The sequence below is a fragment of the Pungitius pungitius genome, chromosome 5 (assembly GCF_949316345.1).
Source record: "Pungitius pungitius chromosome 5, fPunPun2.1, whole genome shotgun sequence".
NCBI lineage: Eukaryota > Metazoa > Chordata > Actinopteri > Perciformes > Gasterosteidae > Pungitius > Pungitius pungitius.
This window is the reverse complement of record NC_084904.1, coordinates 23,189,945-23,212,688: the sequence shown is the minus strand read 5'-3', so window position 1 is coordinate 23,212,688 and position 22,744 is coordinate 23,189,945. Positions and strand designations below refer to the sequence as shown.

The 22,744-nt window shown below is 43.6% G+C and overlaps 2 protein-coding genes across 2 annotated transcripts; both read left to right on the top strand.

Moving 5' to 3' along the window:
- The first annotated feature begins 6,314 nt into the window (after positions 1-6,314).
- Positions 6,315-8,830, top strand: LOC119225155 (natterin-3-like). Its single transcript, XM_062562597.1, has 3 exons — positions 6,315-6,441; positions 6,645-6,699; positions 7,325-8,830. Exons 1-3 carry the CDS (start codon positions 6,436-6,438, stop codon positions 8,413-8,415), a joined length of 1,152 nt encoding a protein of 383 aa, XP_062418581.1. The 5' UTR covers positions 6,315-6,435; the 3' UTR covers positions 8,416-8,830.
- Positions 8,831-16,564: 7,734 nt separating this feature from the next.
- Positions 16,565-22,505, top strand: LOC119224927 (protein FAM163B). The gene is made up of 3 exons (XM_037482399.2): positions 16,565-17,101; positions 19,476-19,591; positions 20,029-22,505. The coding sequence occupies exons 2-3, from the start codon at positions 19,499-19,501 to the stop codon at positions 20,479-20,481; spliced, it is 546 nt and encodes a 181-aa protein (XP_037338296.1). The 5' UTR covers positions 16,565-17,101; positions 19,476-19,498; the 3' UTR covers positions 20,482-22,505.
- The last annotated feature ends 239 nt before the right edge of the window (positions 22,506-22,744 follow it).

The following is a 22,744-nucleotide window of genomic DNA, read 5'->3' as shown; positions in this document are numbered from 1 at the left end:
GGCTCACAAGGAAATTGACGGCAGGTGTGAAGTGGAATGAGGAAGCTCAGATATTGAAGGTGAAGGGATTTTTTTTTAAGAACGCAATGCTGCATTGTTCACATTGCTTTCACTCTCTCACAGGCTCTTTGTACTCGTCTTAACCTGTCAAGCTGTCATAAACCACACAGCTTGTCATGATGAGTTTCATGTTCAATGAATGAACAATCCAAAGGTTGTTCAGAGGAAAAGGAAGCAGAGTTCTGCTGTGAAGCAGTCACAATGTAGTTATTCAGTGTTTGTCAGGCACTTAGGAAATATATTTAAGATAAGTATTAGCCATTAAACCATTAGTTTGGTTGCTAAAACCAAATATACATTGATGTTAAAAGATATTTAGAAATGTTAACAGTTATTATTATAGTATATGCAAATGTCAGAAAAGTTCCATTATTCAAAGGAACCCCCCGTCATATTCTCCTGTTCTCCTTTTAATGTCCTCAGACTCATCTACTAAGTTTAGTTTCTTACTAGTAGCAGTTAATAAAAAAAACAACTTCATTATTACTCGTTTTAAATCAAACAACAGAGCAGTGGAGGCGAGAAAAAAAACGTTTTTTGTTGTTTATTATATAAAAAATACATTTAACAAAAAAAAAGTGTGTTTTTGAAACATGGATTATATACCCGGTAATATTTGGATATTGCTTAACATATTTGCGCAAAATTGATGCTCTTCCTGCACGTCTCAGCTGGGCTCGGACTGGGTCCCAAAGAGACGGGTCTAAGAAGCAGTTAGCCAATCACTGATGAAGTTAATGAGTGACAGTATAATTTTAGCGTCCTAAAATACATCGAGATTTCGCTGCACTCTTGTCAGGGCGAGTCTCTGACGCGTCGTTTAACAGCGCAACAAGAGCGACCACCGGCGGTGTCCTTCCAAGAAGACCCGACCCGAACTCAGTATGAGACGAGAATTTAGAGGTGAAACCGCTGGACCCAGATCAGCCTGACGTCACAATCAGACCTAAGTGAAAGCAGTGGTTCAGTCTATGTGATACGCAGCTATACGCCGTACCCACTAGGAAAGGATTTCTGTAAACCCACCAACAAAAGCGCGGTGATACGTAACACCGTCGTTGTGACAGAACGTTCTAATTTTCTGAAGGCAGTACCAGTCAATCGCGTGCCATCAATAAAAAAAGATGACGTGACTCACGGACGGTGGTGGGGTAACGTTTTTTGTTGAGTGACGTCTTTGTGTGTGGAGGTCGTTTGTTTATTTATTCATCAGACGTTTGTGCCCCCTGCTTCGCCACTGCTGCTTTTCATCGCCTTTTTTTCGCGGACATATTTGTCCCGTATTCTGTACACCCCTCGACCGGAAAACCGACCTTTGCGGAGATCTGCGTCCATGAATTGGAGGCCATACACACGTTCTTACAGTCCGGGAATGACGGGTTGTATAAGTGGTCATATTTATGGATTTCTTTCGCCAAAAGCTCTTTAAACTGATTAATTCTCTCGTAAGAATTCTTTGGTTTATTAACGGCGAAATTATGCTATAAAACCGGAAATGTGAGACTCCGGAAGGGATGTAGTCAGCAGACCAATCACAACCTTGCGGGCTGCGTGAGGCTCACGTAGCTTTTGATGCAAGTCTAGAAAAATTGATCGACATACGCAAGAGGGAGGTGAAAAGGCAGCGAGGGGCTCTGGATCTGCGTGTCCTTGCGTTTCTCTAAAAAAACGCAGAAGCATAAACTAGGCTTTAACATCACTATCCAGCTGCGACGCACACAGCGGTAAGGACACACAACCAGGACGTGGATAAAAACAAGGACATTTTATCCAAACTTATGGTGTCATCTAATAGGTATTGGACTGAAAATACTATGAGTATTGTTAATGTTTGACGATTATGTAAACTTCCCCCCCCTGAGTGAATTTCTGTGAATCTCAAAAGAGGCCAGTACTTTAACCCGTCTTGTTGTGCTAATCTTTCAGGAATCTTTCAGTGAACGTTTCATTTTGAAACACTGTTACCTCCAGGTTACTTGTCGTGTTTTGCGTCTTTTCAAAAATGCCTAAATGAATGTGCTCCGACCGGCGGATCATCCAGTTTCCCCCAGACGCGCCCAACTCAAAGCTTCAAACACATTCCTGTAAATTTCCAGAAAGCCTTTTCGGTTCCACGAAGGAGTTTTGTTGATGTGCCACAAAGGCCACAGAGTTGCAACAGAGGCCACAGCCCACCTTCCCCCCCCCACACACACACACACATGAAACACCCCATCCCTCGTCCCCAAAGTAGCCCCTGCTCTAAGAAAACGAGAGCTCACTTGTCTCAAATTAAATAAAAATAATAAAAAATCGTATTAACGTCAGCTGACCTATTGGACACAGAACGGCCGTTTTCTAGGAAAACTTGGCTCCGCCCACTCGGCGCTGCTGCTCCGGCGCAGGTTCATTTGAGCTGCTGGATTAGTTCACCACCCCCCCGGAAAGAAAGGCAGCTCACTTCCTCATTGATGAAGGAGAGATATCAGTTGGATTTTATAGAATAAAGTTCTCAGACATCACAAAGACCCGTTATGACATCATGTCCTGTACGAGCGCCATCGATGCTGAAGACAGAAATCATTTTTTTACCAGAAGATTTTCTCACTACGTTACGTGATGAAGACCACACGCTGCAGCGGAGCATCCACTGTCACACAGTCTGTCTCACACACTGTCTCTCATACTGTACATATTTGTTGCGATGTAGAGAACATCTGGAAAGCTGCTGCATGTCGTTCTCTTCGCGAGGTTCTGGTCGATCAGTTGGCGCTTAATAAACTGGATGTTATTATGAACTATATATATATATATATATTTCAATCCAGAGAGACTTGTGGAAGTTTGAACACTGCTTTATTATAACATGCATGAATATAGATATTGCAATGTGTTTGGGGCTTGGACTCCATCCTGACGTAGGATAGACCAGGGGCCGGGATGCTGAGCCGAGCTATACCCCCCCCCCCCCCTTTGGGAGTCCAGACACTGGTGATGGTGGTAGAGAATAAGTTGCTCCAATTTCCTGATCTGCCAGTTACTGCTGTAGATTGGAGGTGTCAGGGGTGGTGGCGGGTCGCCTTTGGTGCGCGCTGAAATGACAACTGACAGCAGAGAGAGAGAACAGTCTTTTAACGTTTGCCAGCACTGATGCAATTGGTTTACGGTAACATCACCCACATCTGGTTGGCTAGTACTACCTGACCCCGCCCCTAATCAGCTGGCCGTGTGCCCTCATGGAGAGAGGAAGCCTACCTGGAAATGGCAACGCCTGTCCAGTCTTCCTTGAATTTTCGCCCATTCACCCACACACAGATTCACACATAATACAACTCCTAGGTCATCTTCACACAAACAGGTGAAACTGAAAAAATGTGAATATTGTGCAAAACTTCATTTATTTCATTCAATTCAATTTAACCGTCTACCAGGACATTTTAGAGCACTTCATGCTTCCTTCAGCAGACAAGCTTTATGGAGATGCTGACTTCATTTTCCAGCAGGACTTGGCACCTGCCCACACTGCAGAAGAATTTCTGAGATTTTGAATTTGGGGTTTTCATAAGCTGTATGCCATAATCATCGAAAATTCCATCAAATAAAGGCTTGAAATATCTTACTTTGCTTGTAATGAGTCTATATGATATATTAGTTTCATCTTTTAAGTTGAATTACTGAAATAAATTAACTTTTGCACAATATTCACATTTTTTGAGTTTCACCTGTATCTGGAACAGGTCTGCTGCGACCCTCTGCTCCTTTAAATCCAGATAAAGACTGCGAGTTGTATTGTATTTTTAGTTTTTTGAAGTATTTTTTAAAACCTTTTACCTTTTGATAGTCCCAATTTAAAAGAATGCAAAACTGTCAAGAACGAAACGCTGTCAAGAATAAAACTTCTTGCAGTCTGGAGGTCTGCGTACCTTTTGTTAATTCCTTTTACCGTAAAAACCATAAAACGAAAAAAACTGTTTTCCCGTTCTTCGTTTTGAATCAAAAGCGCTAAAACGGAAGTGGGTGGCCGTTTTCTTCTTTTTCATTTGGAATCAAAAAACGAGACAAACTGACAACTTTGTTTTTCCACAGCCGAGAGTAAGGAGACGCAGAGTAAACGTGTTCACATTTCTACTACTAGGTGGCAGAATAAGTGTATTTAAAGCATAGATTTAATTATATAATTACAGTATATTATATAATATAATTCATTTATTGAGGTAATTACAGAAATATTATATTCTTTGTTTTTCACTTTTATTTGATGACTAGGATTAATTTGAAAATATCCAAACATTGTTGTACACATCTTAATATATGTATATCATGGAAGAGGTAATATGTGTTATCAAGTAATAAATAATGACAGGTAGCGTTAGAATAGAGAGGTGTGGTTCATTAATTCTGATTTATTCATCACACTTCAATCCTAAATTGAATGGGTAGGCCCAACAGGGATTCGTACAGAACAAGACACACAGGGATTGTAGTAAAAAGGCTGGTATAAATACTCAAGGGCTCACAAGGAAATTGACGGCAGGTGTGAAGTGGAATGAGGAAGCTCAGATATTGAAGGTGAAGGGATTTTTTTTAAGAACGCAATGCTGCATTGTTCACATTGCTTTCACTCTCTCACAGGCTCTTTGTACTCGTCTTAACCTGTCAAGCTGTCATAAACCACACAGCTTGTCATGATGAGTTTCATGTTCAATGAATGAACAATCCAAAGGTTGTTCAGAGGAAAAGGAAGCAGAGTTCTGCTGTGAAGCAGTCACAATGTAGTTATTCAGTGTTTGTCAGGCACTTAGGAAATATATTTAAGATAAGTATTAGCCATTAAACCATTAGTTTGGTTGCTAAAACCAAATATACATTGATGTTAAAAGATATTTAGAAATGTTAACAGTTATTATTATAGTATATGCAAATGTCAGAAAAGTTCCATTATTCAAAGGAACCCCCCGTCATATTCTCCTGTTCTCCTTTTAATGTCCTCAGACTCATCTACTAAGTTTAGTTTCTTACTAGTAGCAGTTAATAAAAAAAACAACTTCATTATTACTCGTTTTAAATCAAACAACAGAGCAGTGGAGGCGAGAAAAAAACGTTTTTTGTTGTTTATTATATAAAAAATACATTTAACAAAAAAAAAGTGTGTTTTTGAAACATGGATTATATACCCGGTAATATTTGGATATTGCTTAACATATTTGCGCAAAATTGATGCTCTTCCTGCACGTCTCAGCTGGGCTCGGACTGGGTCCCAAAGAGACGGGTCTAAGAAGCAGTTAGCCAATCACTGATGAAGTTAATGAGTGACAGTATAATTTAGCGTAGCGTTTAGGTAGCGTTAGAATAAAGAGGAGTGGTTCATTAATTCTGATTTATTCATCACACTTCAATCCTAAATTGAATGGGTAGGCCCAACAGGGATTCCTACAGAACAAGACACACAGGGATTAAATACACAGCGGAGGTGCAGGTGATTGGACACAGGTGGAAACAATCATGGACACTGCAGACAATCACAGATGACAGTACAAGGCGGGAAGAGAAGTTAACCCAGGGACACAAGAGGCATGAAACTACAAAATAAAACCGGAAGTAAATCCAAAACGTGACACACTGGACGCTATTGCTCCTCACGTTGGGCGGCAATTATGTGTTAGCAGAAAGATGCGAAGAGGGACAATATGACGTTGTAACAACAAGTTTCACCAATAATCTGACGTAGATCCGGTCTTCTGACTTGAATTCGGGCGATGGTGGTGCACGGAGTAATGCAGTGCGCTGGGGGCCGCAAGTTTGGTGGTACAAATCCCGGCTGCCCCATGTGCCATGTCGAAGTGTCCCTGAGCAAGACACCTAATCCCTAATTGCTCCCCTGGCAAAAAATGTAATGCCTGGGTTATAATGCAATGTAAGTCGCTTTGGATAAAAGCGTCAGCTAAATAACATGTAATGTAATGTAATTCCTGAGCTTCAGCCCCCCATCACTCATTTCTCATGAATGTGATGCACAAAAAAAGCACATCTGGTCTTCTCATTGGCTAATGTACTTTCCATTCTAGGTTAGGGTTTATTTTCTTTCAGGGTCACGTTAACATTTAGCAGGTCAAATGATAAGTGAAGTACTTTTATCAGAATGTGTTACTCTGTTGAACAGATTATTATTTAAGCTGGGTTTAAACATAAACTTTCTTGGCAGTTTAAATAACCTTTGAACGCAGTTTTTGGGAAAACAGATATTGGTTTTGTACTTTAACCCCACTGTTTATTTGTTGAAATCAGATTACTTCATTTAGGCCAAATGAAAGTCTACCGACTGAGGAGTGCATGTTTGTATTAGATTGAGCAGTAAGTCAGTTACATAAGCCGCGACACGTTGCACTGTTGTTTTAAATGATGGTGAGTGCTTCTCATTTATTCCAACCATTTCAAACATCTGCTGTCCAGTATTCAATAGTTGTAATGAAGTGAATTTCACTTCCACGAGGTCAAAGTCTGTTCTTTCTGTGCGCATTGTCTTTGTGTTTAACTGAACCCTAAATGGATGTAACGCTGGGTTTGGAGGCAGGTAACAGTGCTTCTGTTCTGGGTCTCATCTGCAGATGAAGCTGTCAGTTTGGCTGCTGTTGGCCCTGCCGGCTCTGCACACTGAATCAGGTTAAAGAACCACCGTCACTATGTCCTCATTTATGTTTTGCTTGATATTGGATGAGGAGAGACACAATCTGGAGGGTCAAATACATATTTGAAAAGAGGTATTCACTTTGATATTACGAGAAAACAAAAATTATTCCAAATGAAGTCATTTATATTGATGCTCCTCCCTTGACCAATGGGCTTTTTTTTATTTTTTATGGTTATTTGACCAAAATCATCTCTGTGGAGCCAGTGAGGTCTGTGGGATGGTCAGAGTAGGTTGAGGTCAAACAAACTATTTAATGCTGTGTTTCAAATTTGTAAATTTCTATATTGTGGTCATGTTGTCATGTTAGTAAAAAGGTAATTTAAGTACAAAAGTAACTTGACTGCTTATGAAAGGCAGTAGGGATGAAGACTTGTTAACTGATGTTCATTTTGTAGACATTGCGTGACACTTCTGGAGAGACATTAATCCTCTGAAACTGCTCCTCAGGTTTCTTCTTTTTTTTCCCACCCTGTGAAGGTGTTTTTGGGGGGAGTTTTGTTAAGCCCTCCGACGCAAGTTTGTGATTTGGGGCTTAAAAGTTTGAATTGGAATGAATTATTTAGTAAATGTTTAACGTTCTTTGCTGCTTGTTTACAGTCCTGTTCCTGGACCCGAGTCTGGGGGAAAAGGTTCCCAATATCACCGCTAACGGATCAAGAAATCAATCCCGTCCAGCTCCCGTGAAGATTGAGACCAAGCCGGACCGGTACTCATCCGTCAACCTCGTTCAAACCAATCTGGAATGGCAGTTCTTTAACCACTCCGTCCCCAAAGAAGCAGTTTCAATCTACAACCAATATGTTGGGCGGACCGACTATGTTTGCCAATTCTGGTGCAACGCCGGCTTCTACAGCCCCGGCGTCGATCCTTACTGCCACTACTCCCACAAAGGGAAAGAGTTCAACAGCTTTTTATGGCCATTTCAGATCCTCGTGAACAAAGACAGCTTTGAGTTGTTGGAATGGAAGGATGGCTCTTACGGTTCGGTGGCACCACATTCCGTCAAGACCTGCTCCAACGAAGTATATGTTGGGAAAAACGAGTATGGTCTCGGAAAGGTGGACGTTCATGATCAGGCTTTCTACCTTCCCTGGGAAGGTTCTGAGTATTGGTACAGGTACTACCAGGTCCTGACCATTAACAAGGATATATACAGTGAGAACTTGTCTGAGGTCAAGTATAACACCGTAGGGGTTAAACCCATTGCTTATCCTCCGGAGACCATGCGCAAGTCTGCTGTCACTAACTACCAGTGCCAGACGGTCAAAGCGACAGCAACAATCTCAAAGATGAACCAGGTGGAGCACAGGTGGGACACCAGCTATTCCATTACTGTTGGCGTCAAGGCTAGCATCACAGCTGGAATCCCCAAGATTGATTCCGCAACTATTGTGTTTAGCGAGGAGACAACGCACGAGTTCACCGAGGGGACGACTTATATCGAGTCGACCACCCACACTGTTTCTGTTGAGTGCGAAGTCCCACCAAACCACTCCTGTGGTGTCAGTATGATGGGATATAAGTACGGGGCAGTCATCCCTTTCACGGCACGCCTCAACCGCACCTACAACACTGGCGAAACAAAATCGATGTCCATCTCTGGGACCTACGAAGGTGTTCAACTGGCAGAAGTCCGGATTGTGGTGGATCCTTGTGAGCCGGTACCTGATCCCACGCCGTGTCCCTGAGAGATCGACGGAAGAGGCTCAACGGGATTCAATGGATGATCAATTGTATGTTGGATGGACTTAACATTGTAACGAAGCTAAAGGATGTACCTGCTCGACGTTTTATTTGTCTTAATAAATCTTATAAGAAAATACTTGGCATTGAAACGTTCAAGTTCATCAATCCTAATAAATGAACATTTAAAATGTCTTTGTTATGTAATCATCACAATTCTATTCAAACTAGGTCTGTATCAGAATCACTTAAATATTCAATCAGCGTGCACGTTACATTCAGGATCATTAGCATTGCTAAAAAAACAATAAGCGAACGTTATTGTTACTCCACAAAGTCACAAGTCACGTTAAGCAGCTATAATCAAAAGGTGTATAACCAGATAACGAAAACAGACAAAAGACAGATTATTAGTTGAATATATATCTACAAAAATAATTGTATTTTAGGAAAAAATAAATATCAAGATTTAAAAATAAAAATCGATTTTGTTACTTTTATGTGTTAAAGTTTTTATGTTAATATTTGTTGGTATGTTACTTGTACTTTCATGGGTGAGACTATGTTAGATGCTCATCCAGGACACCTTTGGAAAACAAGAATTTACTGGATAAAAAATGTTGAATCATGGTCCCTAAATTCTGTTTTTAGATTAAATAATGTAGTGGAGCTCAATGATTGGACAGAAGAGGGCAGCAACAGGCTGACGGAGGAGTTATTCTATTGGATATTAAATATTGGATTCACTCTTTTTATTGGCATTTTTAAATCCTTTATAAACGTCTGTGCACTGAACATCTGTGTATTTACACATGAAACTTGATATGGATTTTAATGGTGTAAAAGAGCAGCAATAGAGTCATTATTCATTAGTAATCATTTGAAAAACCATCTTTTGAAATACTTGTTTTGTATAGATTAATCATTTTCAGCCGAGCCTTTAATGTGAATGAATAAATCACAGAAATAAGATAATTTCATTCTGATTTGATCAATAAGCATTCATTGGCTTTTTGATTCCCAGCAGCCTTTTTAGTTCTATGGGTCAATGTTTCCAAACTAAAAAGGTGCATGTGTGCGCCGTGTTGGAGCTCTCAATGCCACTTACCCAGAGATGAATAAAAGATGGACTCCATCTTTCTACATCTCCCCCTCTTTGTGTCACACACATTCAGTAAACACCTCAAATACACAACTCCTCGCTCTAATAAGCTCCCTCTGCTCCACAAAGCGCCTCCTTTATTCCTTCACTAGGTGAACTGATGATGATGATGATGATGATGATGCAAGACATGAGTGGTGGAATGTAACTTTACTCAAATACTGCACATAAAAGTCAAAATTCTTCACATGCTGCTTTCTACTTCTCCACAACATCTCATAGGTACATGTTATACTTTTACTGTACTACATCTCATAGGTACATGTTATACTTTTACTGTACTATATCTCATACGTACATGTACATGTCTGTACTTTTATCTCCACATAGAGCCATATATTGGGGGCTGTTTTTTGTTTTCAGGGATATTTGTTTCTCATTGAGACTATAAAACATAAACATTAATGCAGGAAAAAATATGAATCCAGATGTGATATAACAGTGAAATGTTTTACACATCATTACATCAGATGCATTTATATTATCTTGACCTGTAATACAGGTCATTTACCTGTAGTGGATTAATTTACCTTTGTGGTATTACGCAGACTGGAATACTATACTATAACTCAGTCACTGATCACTGAACAATACTCAAATGTCACAGAGACCTGAGATGTGAGTGAGACTACATCGGGAAAAGGAACGCTTCGTCAGGCGGTCAAAAGGTCACGGGCAGTGTGCAGAGCCAACAGACAGAAGGTCAGAGGGAGGCGGGTCAAGGCCGGCCTGGACCCGGCCGAGTTCTTGAAGGACCCGTTGGGCTTCGTTTTGTGAGCTGTTCTGTTGAGGGGGAGCGGTGTCTCGCTCAGGGATCATTAGAGACGGTTTTAACGAGGTACTGGGCCGGCATGGAGGTTCAGCTCCTATCTGTCACTCACACTTTATGTAAAGTACTTCATTGTGTGTATCTAACATGCTTCAAGCTTTTCAAATAGATTAGCGATTTGATGCGAGGAGTCATTCAATGTCGGCACTGCGTGTCTCAAATGTGCTTTAGTGCACGTTTTTTTGTTTGTTATTCACTGGTATGGAGGCAGTTATAATAATACATGTCAGAGTGAGGCTGAGTGAGGTTGAGTGAGGCTGAGTGAGGCTGAGTGAGGCTGAGTCAGGCTGAGTGAGGCTGAGTCAGGTTGAGTGAGGTCCAGTGAGGCACATTGAGGCTGGGTGAGGTCCAGTGAGGTACATTTAGGCTGAGTCAGGTTGAGTGAGGTTCAGTGAGGCACATTGAGGCTGAGTGAGGTCCAGTGAGGTACATTGAGGCTGAGTGAGGTTGAGTGAGGCTGAGTGAGGCACATTGAGGCTGAGTGAGGCTGAGTGAGGCTGAGTCAGGCTGAGTGAGGCTGAGTCAGGTTGAGTGAGGTCCAGTGAGGCACATTGAGGCTGAGTGAGGTCCAGTGAGGTACATTGAGGCTGAGTGAGGCTGAGTGAGGTTGAGTGAGGCTGAGTGAGGCACATTGAGGCTGGGTAAGGCTGAGTGAGGCTCAGGGCCCCCATTACATGAACAGTAGGAATCCAGCAATGGCAGACATAAAGAATAGGTGCATATATTTCTTTCGCAGCAATTAAATACAATGGCTCCTCTCCTGCACATCGAGGGCATCATGTCTCCCGCTGTGGCGAGCTGGATCGGTTCCAGTGAGCGAGGTGCGCTTTGCATTTGTGCCCATGGTCGCACGCCCGGCCGAGCACACGGGACGATAAGCGCTCATTGTCATATCAGAAGAGCGAAGCGGTCGTGTAAGCACATGAAAGATGCATGGGTTCTATCTCAGAGCGCATTTGCATTCCAGAGCCTCATCTCACCTGGCATCTCACGGCAGCATGACGGCATCGACCTCTTCGGTGCGGCTGCGTGAGACTGAGACCGGAGGAGTCTCAAGCACTTTCCACTTAGCGACCAATCAGTCCATTAAGTGCCATTAGTCCGTCTAAGATGAACTTTTCCTTTCCTCCAACTTTCTGTTATTGTTCTACGTGCGGATCAGGATCGGTTAGAGGTCAGAAGTTATCCTCTAAGCTCTCAGCTTCTGTCCGTTCAGCACGGGGAAGATCTGGAGACCGAGGTTTAATAAAAAGCTGTTTACATACCGTTACTCTCAAAGTCAAGTATGTTCCTCTAAGGGGACTGAGGTTACTCTCACAGATGGAGCTTAAAGCCAAGTTGCTAATACAACATATTTGAAAAGTGGAATCTGTTAAAGTGGATTTCTCTGTAGTGACCAGCAGGGGGCGACTCCTCTGCTCCCATAGACATCTATCAGGAAATGACTCTACTTCTCTCTTGATTTATTCCCTCAGTAAACATTGTAAACATGAGTTTATGGTCTCAGTTTCTATTTTCAAGTCTTCTTAAATACAGCATGATGTTCATTAAGTGAATGATGGTCCATATAAAGTCAAACAGACCATAAAGCATGCTTTAGGGCGGGGCTTACTGTGATTGACAAGTATCTCCCAGTCACTCCTCTGCCTTATAAACATGGTAACTTTCGTTCCGTTGATTTTTAAATCACAGCTAAGATCCATTGCAACGTGAGTTCATGGAAAGTAACTACCTTGTAAACACAAAACACACCATTTTTATACACATTTTCGTTCATTTTTTAAACTAGAACCAACCAAAAATCTCCCTTTAATTGAGCCGACCACGTCTGGTTGCACTTCTCTTTAATCTGTTGTGGTCGGTACCGTTCCCTGTCAGGCCAGAGTCTCGTGTGACCCTTCACGAAGGTAATGAATGCCGACCTGCTGTCTCCTCCGGGCCTCCGTTTGTCCACTCGGCCCCCCGCCTCTGATTCATCCTCACGCTGATGTTTGTCTCCCCTTATATGCTAATATCAGAAACAATATGCTAATACCGGGCCGATGAATATTCATGGTCCCATTGGAGTACATTCAGGATGACAAGTTGGGGGGGGGTGAGACCCGGTGTCATTGGAGGAAACAAATGAAGGACCACCCTCAGTGACAGCGCTCCAGGTGGCCTGCAGCCAGATAACAAGGTTGCTGGTTTGATTTTTAGAGAGCGTTAGCAGAGAGATGTGTTCCTTGGGCAAAAGTGTTCAAACTATTTCCCCCGTGACCTTAAAAAAAAAGATAGAAAGTCAACTCAGGACGCGTCATCCTGTAAGCTCTTTGATCCAGCCAGAAATATCTCAACACACATTGTAATATGGAATATTCATGGTCCCATGAAGATAAATCCAATGACTCTAAAGTGATTTAGATGTATAAACGGAGACAGAGCATTTATTGTTATTGTCTTTAAATGATCACAAATCCAAAGCTGTTCTTGTCTGATGTCATCTTGTCATCATGTCCTCGATGACTCAAACGTGCTCACCGGTGCTCGTCACACCATGACTTCCGTGTGCTTGTTGAGATCTTGTTGGTTTTCTTAACCGATTAATAAATAAACCGTGTGTTTACCACCAACTTTCCTCTCAAACCGGCAGATAAACCTGGAGAGGTGGCGTCGCTGCAGAAGACGGAGGACGGTCAGGTGCTCTCGTGTCCAATAAAAGCCTCTTCGGGGCTCTCTGCGCGCTTCACTGGAGACGAGCCGGAATATTCTTTGAAAAAGCCTTTTTCTTCTTCTCAAAGTGGGGTCAGAGCGTCAGAGAGAGGAGCAAACCATCAAGTAAAGATCTTTGGGATCCATTATTCACTACGCTGTGGGGGGGGGGGGGGGGGGGTCGTGATATGTTGTTCTGGCTTGGACTGAGAGACACCACATGAAACTCATAGATATGACCAGCTTCTCCAGCTGACATTAAGACAATTACTCTATAGAGGTATGTTTGAATATACAAATGAAGCATTCGGTTCTTGAATATGTGCTGATATTCAAACATACACATGAATATTAAATAAGGTCAATATTGGAAGAAAACCTAATTATAAAATGAAGTTCGACCCGACAGCCAAACGCTGCGGTTTGTGTGTCTTTTCAAAATCATATTACACGCCTTAAAGCGCTGGAGACAAAAGTCAAACAAAGTGGGAACAGAAGCTTGTGTCTGAAGACAAGAGGAAAACAGGTTCTTTCCTGTGTTTGGTCTGAAGATGGGGATCAGGGTCTGAATGGATCCAGACTGCGACCTCTGCTGCCCGGCCGATGACGCAAAGGGGCGTCGCGGCTCGGTAACACGAGGACGGCGGCGTACGTTCTATAAACATTGGGGTTTTCGGCGGACGGGCTCGCTAAGGCGGATCACGCTGACGCGGCATTTCCCCTTCTCCCCGCGGCGTTCGGTGAGATCCAGCGAGGCCCCGTCGCTCGCCACAACACGAGGGCCTTCGCGCCGCTCACGGGCTGCCGGCGGGCCAATGGAAGGATAACAGACCACAGACTAAACAGGAGGTGAGACAGCAGACACCTGTCGGGGAGCGAGAGGACGTCCACGCAGCTGCACGAGACCACATCTGGCCGAGGGTTCAGCCCCCCGAGGCCACAGCTGTGCGGTCAGTCCTGCCCCCCCGTGGAGACACTACGATGCCGACTGGAAGAGCAGAATGAGGAGTGAAAAGGACATGCTGACTTTCTTTGATCATTTCCTTTCTAGCATTCTAAAACGATGGAATGAATCCGTTAAAGTTGTTTTGTTGGAGGTGAAGCCGCTCTGTCAGCAGAAGACTCACCACGACTCGTGACCTTCGAGGTTGCTTTCATGCCGTGGCCTCGATGTTTCATTTCTCACACAGCGGAGCTCGTCATCCACAGGACACGTGAGGACAGTAAAGGGACATTTGGTGGCATTTCTGCCTCCAGGGGTCGATGGCAGACAAAGCCGGAGTAACAACGCAGACACTCACAGGGAGAACAAACTGTGCATGTGGACAAAGACCTTTACGTCGGTATCTTCCGGAACCGTCACCTGGAACCCAACCCGACTTGGTTCCCATGATTCTCAGCGCCAGAGAGAGTGACCCTGATTTGGTTTGTCAGGCCGGACTGAGATTGAAGCAGGAGACGTCTTCTCTTTTAATGAGACATTGTGTCTCTGTGATTCAATGAGAGCTACGTCGCTTTGGATCCACCGGATGGACGAAAACGTCCGTTGGTTTAGTCTTGTTTTAAGGACCCTGTGAGATCGTAGTTTGCCTTGTGTTGATACGCTGTTCACATACATTATGTCAAATGTAACTTGTTTGCAACGATGACTTCCTGCTGGACGTTTCTTGCTGACCTCGCCCGTGACCTTGCCAGGCGGAGGCCTCGCTGAAAGCCGATCCCTCGGCCTCATGATCGATGCCGATGTTTGTCTTTAAACGATGTCATTGGACGCGCAGAGATCGAGGAAGAGGAGGAGGGGGGTGATGAAGAGAACACGTAGCTGCTGTTCCTCTCTTTGTCATTTGGAGAATGAGTCACACATCCTCCACCCTTTGAATATACACTTAGGATGGAGCTAATCAGCCTAATTTTATTATTTGAGGTGGTTATATTCTCAACATATCGTACCCCAAAATACTATCACATGTGGAGAATATGTCTCAAACATTACTGCCGGACGCAGGACGAGAGTGGTTGGATTAACTAGAGGACGCTTTAAAATAAATAAAACTGATCATCTCTGTTCTCAGCTGGAGGACCACAGCTGCTCTTCGTCCAACGTTTCCTGTTCCAGACTCTTTTTCTCTCAGGCTGACTCCTCTCTCCTCAACGAGGAGGAGTTCTGCTGCTCTGACCTGAGATATCGGGCGGATATGGAGGAGTGGAAGAAGAGGAGAGAAATAACCTCTAACGTCTCCTCTCATCAATATTACACGCTGCTGTCGCTACAATACAGTGGAATCTCAGCCGCTCCTTTAAATAATTCACTCGGTAAGATCTTTTCTTCCTCGGGCCTCCCTTTAAACTCCTCTTTTCTGGGAGCCGCTGGGCATGGAGCGATGGAGGAGGCCTCGCCTCATCAGGCGCGGAGGTTCTACAGCAGAGAAGAAGAAGAAGGGGACGCCTCATCTGTCTTCTGTGAAGTCATTATTCATTTTGGGATCCCAGACGTTGTCTCACGGCCTCAGCCAAAGAAATGTTTATTTGATCTGTGACCCGAGGCCGCGCTGTCGCCATGGACGACGGTGCCTTCCGGTGCTGTCGGGTCCCACGTACCATGGCAACGGAGGAGAGGGAAAAACGACAGCAGATCCCATTGATCAATAACTGCAATGCAGAGATGATTGAAATCACACACACACACGTTAATAGGAGCATTTGGTTTGATTCCCAGCAGCAGTGACCTTCATGACCTTCTTCTTCTCATGTAGAGTTAAGGATTGTTTCCTGTCGCCTTTCGCCCTGCTGTGGGTTTGCTCAGGATTCTTCAGGGACCCACAATGCATTTGGGGGACGACGCTGTGAGGGATTGTTTTAAGGAAGGTTTGGCCCCTGAAAACGTAAATGCATTAAAAGACTCAAGAAAACAAAAATGAATCTGTGGATCACTTCGTTCAAAATTAGTTTTTGTTTTTTTCAGTTGATGATATCAAGAGACGTTTGAAACTTCCTGAAGGTTTGACTTTGGAGAGAAAGACGTCAATAAAAGACATTTGATACAATTCACTAAGACGTTCGTACCAACAGTCTTTATGAAGGATTAAAGGGGGGGGAATTAAGGGCTGTATGGAAGGTCGTTTTGGTGACCTTGAAGGTAACCTTCAGAAGGCTGAATATGACAAAGGCATCGAAGGCGAAATCAAGGAGAACCTTGATTTCCTTGAACGATAAAAAAAAGTCAATGGTGACTTTTTATTGTGTCAAAGTTAATTTGAGTTTTATAACACTCAAAATAAGATTTAAGTGCTTTTAAATTTAACTTAAAGTGCTTTTAAATTTAACTTAAAGCGTCATTTTTGCATTAAAGCGACATTATATATGTATACATACATCTCTCTCTCTATATGACCTGCAGCGCGCGGCTGTGACGCACGGTCACATCCGCGCAGGTCAGCATCGGAAATGCACACAGACAGAATGAGACCGGATCCGGTTTGCAGAACATTCATCCACCGATTAATTAGAAGCAGACCGGAGCTTTTCCACCAAACAACTCGTCCTCGTGCGCGCTCTCTTCCCGTGTGTTGCTCGTCGGTGTGCGTCCTTTGACGTGTTGGCACCAAAGCCAAAGAAACAGCAACATTCAGAGGACGTGGAGAGGACTTATGTCATTATTTGGGATTTTTTTTGACAAAGCTGTGATCTGAATCACGCGAATAATGGAAAAATAAAACAGCGGAGTTTTGCCATCCGCCGCACTTCAAAGGTCTGCAGCTGCACGGTGAAAGCTCAGAAGACACGTGGAGACACATCTGCATCTGAAGACGCACCGGGACAGTCCTCCGCTGCTCTCTCTCTGTGTGGATGTAAAGCGCTGCAGTTATCAGAGGGCTCTGGGTTCGGTCACACCCCCCCAGCGGAAACTCGATCCACCGACCCGTCACCCTTGCCAGCTAACCGGGGCGCCCCGAGCTGGAGGTGCGGGGGTGGGGGACGCCATGGGACGATCCACATATTGATGTGCTGGGTAAGAGTATCAGCGGCTTTTGTGGAAGTGTCCTTGGTGCAAAGCGCGTGTTACTCTGCACACTGACGGATATCGGGTTGTTCCATGAAACTACCCAAAACGCGCGCTCCACGGCTGTGCGTAACGTTCGCGTAAAGGGTCGTTGTTGGGATTCTTAAAAGTTCATTTCGAAAGAGTGTAGGGTTTGTTGTGTTTATTTGACCAATTGCTGAGGTATCTTTTATATGTTGATGACTGTGTCCATAATCAACGCATTTCTACGCGCGCAAATCCAAAAGTTAATTGGAAATAATATCTGAATTTAAGAAACGCAAAGAGATTGAGATTGTTGTTGCATTAAAGTAGTGTGTGTGTGTGTGTGTGTGTGTGTGAGAGAGAGAGAGAGAAACTGGGAGAAAAAGGCTGTTATCGAACAAAAATAATAATTCTGATCAGTTTGAAAACAGTAAAATATGCGTTTGGCGTCAAAATCGCACCTCGTTTACACTTCACAGTAAAGTCTCCTAATAGTAAAATGTACTACTCTATTAGTGTAATATGTATATTTACTCAATCCAAAACATTGTAATTTTAGAATTAGTCGCCTTGGTTTTAAACCCTCAAAATATTACCAAAAAGCCAAATAAAAAGTGTAGTGATTTTTATTTAAATTCATTTTATTAACTAATTCATTAATTTAGATTGTCTCCATTTCCACGTAAAAGACGTGTTAAAGTTGTTACCTTATTTTCAGCAATACAACTGGGAAAGACTTGCTTTAATTATTTATTAATCGATTATAACCAGATTAAATAATCATATGATATATAATTATAATTCATAGTCACTTCGTATGTAACTCCTGTGACTGAGGACCTTTGGTGTGATGTCACATGTTTATGAGATAATAAACAACGAAAAAATTGTATAATGGTATGATTTATTTAAATAAAAAAAGGTTCACTGGAGTATGAACAGTTTTTTAAGGGTCTATTATCGGCAGAGATTCAACAATGTTGGCTTCCTTCTTTTTTGTTTTTATTGATAAAAATAAAATGTAAAATTGCCAGACTTAAACTGTTCAGTCAAATTGAAACGGATGCAGATGCGGATGGATGCAGGGATGGATGCTCAATGGATAGATGGATGGTCCACAGATAAATAGTCTGTGGATGGATGATGAGTTGTTGGTCTATGGATGGATGCTCTATCAATAGAGGGACGGCCCATGGATGGATGACTGGATGGATGGTCCACGTATAAATTAACAGACGGATGGCTGGGTGAATGCCTTTTGGATGAATTAATGTATACTCAATGAATGGATGATGGTTTGATGGATTCATTGATAGATGACTGATGGAAGATGGATGGTTTTATTGATGGATGAATAGATGTTTCTTGAATGAATGATGGATGAAGGCTTGAACAATGGATGGATGCTGACCCATAACCTAGTGTCCGGTGATTTGACCGGCTGTGTGGGCGTAAATGACCCTCTGGCCTTCAGGGATGCTGATGTCCGGGGCCCCGTTGCTACGGAAACCCACGGCAGTAGCCAAGTATGAATTGACCGTCCGGCCGCTGCAGAAATGATGCTGAGAGTCGAGGTGGATCATTGTGAATGTGGTTTGAGATGTGTGCGTTTTATGCCACGTGGCCCTGTGGAAGTGGCTTTCTATGTCTTCAGACTCAATACACAAGTCAGAATAATCTTTTTTTTGTACAGATGTTTCACTTCTGTGCATTTTTGCTGCATTTATGTTGCTTCAGAATAAAACTGAGGAATCGGTTATGATGAAGATGATGCTTCACTTCACACTCTAAACGCTCTCCTGCTTATTGTATAAAACATGAGGGAAAGCTGAATATTAGCATTTCATCATTTAAATTCACCACACATATCAACATCAGTGGATGACTGTGCTGGGGGGGCGGGGTGGGGGGGGGGCTAGAGAGGGGAGGGGAATAGAGAGTTTAGCCCTTGTTTTTCTTCCGACTTCTTACTTTTGAATCTACGATGTTTGACTCTTTTTTCGAGCCGTTCCTTCCAGGCAGCAGACTAATGATCATTGAGAGTTTCCTGCTGCTGACATGTGGTCCTCACTGAGACATTCTCCACCACCACAGTCAGACCGGCTGATATGAAGTCCATCACATGGCGCTGACAAGCGCTTTAAATGTTTTAAATGTTACTTCAGTATCTCTGCTCACTTTTCCTCCACCTCAAGGAGGTCTCACTGCCTCCTCCTTCTTCTTTACATCGTCCTCTTGACTCCAACCTTTCTCCATCTCATCTCTAACCATCCCCATTGTCATCTCACTCCACCCTCCTTCTTATTTCTTAATCTCCACTTATCCCCACTCCTCTTCCTCCTCTTCCTCCTCCCTGCAGGCTGTTGATGGAGAGGATTTCGAATGTCAGCCGGGACCGTGGTCATCGCAGGAGGAATTCTGGCTACAGTCATCTTACTGACCATCGTCGCTGTGCTGTGTTTATGTAGGCTGCAGGTAGGACGGGCCTCGCTCTGACGAGGGGGATGTGAATGTGTGAACCTGAATTCATCCAATCAAATGCAACTGCTCACCTGGTGTCCTGAGAGAAGCAACTGTTTGCCTGTCCATCAACATGACTTAGTTCCTCTAACGTAACGACAACCAGCGGTTAGTTGGACCCTTTTCGTCCCGTCCTGCCCCCACCACAAAGAAAATCTATGTAGGCAACAAAAGTTGAGTACAAAGAAGTCCAGGTTGACTTCTGGTGTCACACAGGAAACGCACGCCGCTCTTCTGGCTCCATCTACTTCCTGTTCAACACGTTTTACTGTAGACGGATGCTTGGCCTTTACATCTTCTGGGTGAAATGTTTGTGCTAAATCGCAGGTGTCCACGTTGTAGGAAACACGGTAACCATGGTAACCGTTGACTTCTCTCCCCTTTGTGTGCAGTACTACTGCTGTAAGAGGGAGGAGTCTGAGAAGGGGGAGGAGGGGGAACCAGAGCTGGACACCATGTCCCCGTCCCGGCCCCTGGCTCTGTCCGCTCCCTCGACACCTCCGACGCCGCTGCGCTACTTCGAGGAGCCGGACAGCTACCCGCCCACCTTCCTCACCGAGGCCAACGGGCCCGCCAGCTGCTACTCCTCCACGCCGCCGCTGCCGCCTCGCAGGTGCCAGCGCTCGCACGGCTTCTGCCCGTCCTGCGCCCGCTGCTCGCTGCCCTTCTACCTGCAGCACCCGGAGAGGCTGTGCAACGGCGGGCGCCGGATCAGCTACCGGACGGTCCAGCAGCAGGACCTGGAGCTCCCCATGGACCTGGAGAGCCTCTACCAGAAGCTCAACCTCATCCGCTCCGTCACCATGAAGGAGGTGGTCACCCAGAGCGTCAGCACCGACGTCTGAGGTGGAGGCGGGAGGTGCACCGACGCAACGTGAACACACTGATGTACCACAGCCCCGAGGGCTTCTGGGTAATGCAACGCATGGCGGCCATATTGGAGGTCTGCAGCTCTGGAGCGACTGCAACCTTTGTGAAGGAATCAAACTGACATCAGTTGGATCATTTTGACCAATATGTTTAGGAAAGAAGCTTGTTAGCTACTCAGCCAGTTTGTGTGTGGATCAAAGTATGAAGGAGAACATTTACAATTCGGGATTCCATCAATGGATCAAACACACATTTTGACAGAAGTGGAGGTAAAACTCCAAACAAATAGACTTTTTTAAAGGATGAGTCTTGTCAATTAATCCCACGTGTCGACCAGAAACCCCACTGAATGTGCGAGGAGTACAAAATATTGTGTTTGTATCCAGAGGCGTAAATGTGACTCTGAACCATGCGAACAGCAAAAATCACGTGAAATCCTCTTTTCTAAAAGTCTCTCTTCTCCTTTTTGTAATCCAACCTCAGTCAGCAGCAGCCTGGCCGGATTGGAAATGTTCAACTATCGCACCGAAAAAAGGATCTCATTGAATGATGTTAAACCATAGATGGGAAAAAAGATCAGCGTTCTACAAAAGATTCACAAATGACTTTTTGACGCAATAGAAATCCACCTAAATGAGGTTTTTCTCCTTGAATCAAACCCACCATTGATAGAAGTGAGGATTGTGTCCAATAGTCTGACTATCTTTGTAATAGTCAATTATTAAAACGATCTGCACTATTGATGTTACGCATTACTTAAATGGTTCTTTTACCAGCTTTGGTCAAAGATCTCACAACAGCATTACAACGTGTGTGTTGTTCTGCCTCGTTGTGTTGCTACACAAGTTGAGACTTTGTAGGAAACCAATGGGCCTCGTAGCTGAGAGACACGTGTTGGTTTTGGTCTTTTCGTGGGATTAATTAGCCAGAATCTGTAGATTTCCTCCTTTAGTGTGCGGAGACAGGAGCATTGACTTCACCTGTGATGTGTGCTCCGTTACTGATGTGTACTCATGATGCACCGAGCAGCATCTGTGTTTGCTGTCCTGCTCCCCGAGGTGAAGCTCCTCAGGTGTCTCCAGGTGCTCCGATCTGCCCGGCCAGCTCACCTGAGACGGCCGAAAGCTACCTTTTACCAGTGATTCTTCGGTTCTGTGGATAAAAACCATTGTACAGTATTTGTGCACATTAGTTATCGATTTGAAAGCATTAGTTATACATTTGCACACATTTGACATTTGAAAGAAGGCACATTATTGTAATATTCTCCACATTCACCTCCTGCTGAGCTCTGTACCGTACGGTGTTGTTAAAGTCTGAATTCATCTGGAGTTACATGTGAGTAACATCCAGAACTATGTCTGAATGTCAGAAACAAGCAGGAGTTTCATTGGTAATCAGTCAATTTCTTTTTATTTCTGTCATAAATTATATTTGTGATGAGCGACATTTAAAAAAAACACATTCTTGATGTGAAAATCACCTTAAATCACCTTCATTCTTTAAATTAACTGCTTGACCAGTTGAAAGTAAAAAAATAAATGAATAATTATATATAAGTATTTATGTAAATATATACAAATTGAAATCTCGAACACTGAAGACACAAATGTGAGACATTTTTATATCAAGAATTGAATTGATTTGAATTAGATGGAGTTTGTTTTTCGGTCAAAGTAAAAAGAGCATCTAAGCGACATGTAGCTTGTGTTTGTGTTCACATGTGTAGCTTTGTCTTCGCAGCACTGTGTTTTCTCGTGTGTGTGTGTTAGAGCGTGTGGCTTCCTGTTCGCCTGCAGAGCGCCGCGGGGAAACAAATGTCAAATCCAAAAGGGCTTTTCTTAAGCGACTGTGACCTGTGAAGGACGCTCACTTCAACGTCCTCGGCTCCCTGTGAGTGTCCACACGAGTGGAGGGAGCTGCTGGACTCGCACGTCGTCCTGTCCGTCACCTCAAAAGCAAAACGGGTGATGAAATAGTCTGCTGCTGTTGAAATAAATCTTTTTTCCTGTGTCACGTGCCTTTTGTCAGAAATGTTGCATTACAGCCGACTTCCAGATCTAAAACTCCTTCTGCTGCAGCTTTGGTCAATTTTAGAATTTTCCCTCTACAGCAGTTCATTGTTATTGCTGAAAAGACCAGAAGCTTCCCCTTCCACTTCCTTCCAACTTCCTCTTTGTTCAAAAATGACCAAAGGTTCCATATGTTCATTTGGACTGTTATTTAATTGATAAACAG

What these genes read in the sequence shown, in the direction of transcription:
- LOC119225155 (XM_062562597.1), top strand. An exon ending in GGCTCTGCACACTGAATCAG is followed by an intron (nt 6,700 to 7,324) that starts GTTAAAGAACCA and finishes GCTTGTTTACAG; the next exon opens with TCCTGTTCCTGGACCCGAGT.
- LOC119224927 (XM_037482399.2), top strand. Translation starts at nt 19,499, where the DNA reads ATGTCAGCCGGGACCGTGGTCATCGCAGGAGGAATTCTGGCTACAGTC. An exon ending in TGTGTTTATGTAGGCTGCAG is followed by an intron (nt 19,592 to 20,028) that starts GTAGGACGGGCC and finishes CTTTGTGTGCAG; the next exon opens with TACTACTGCTGTAAGAGGGA.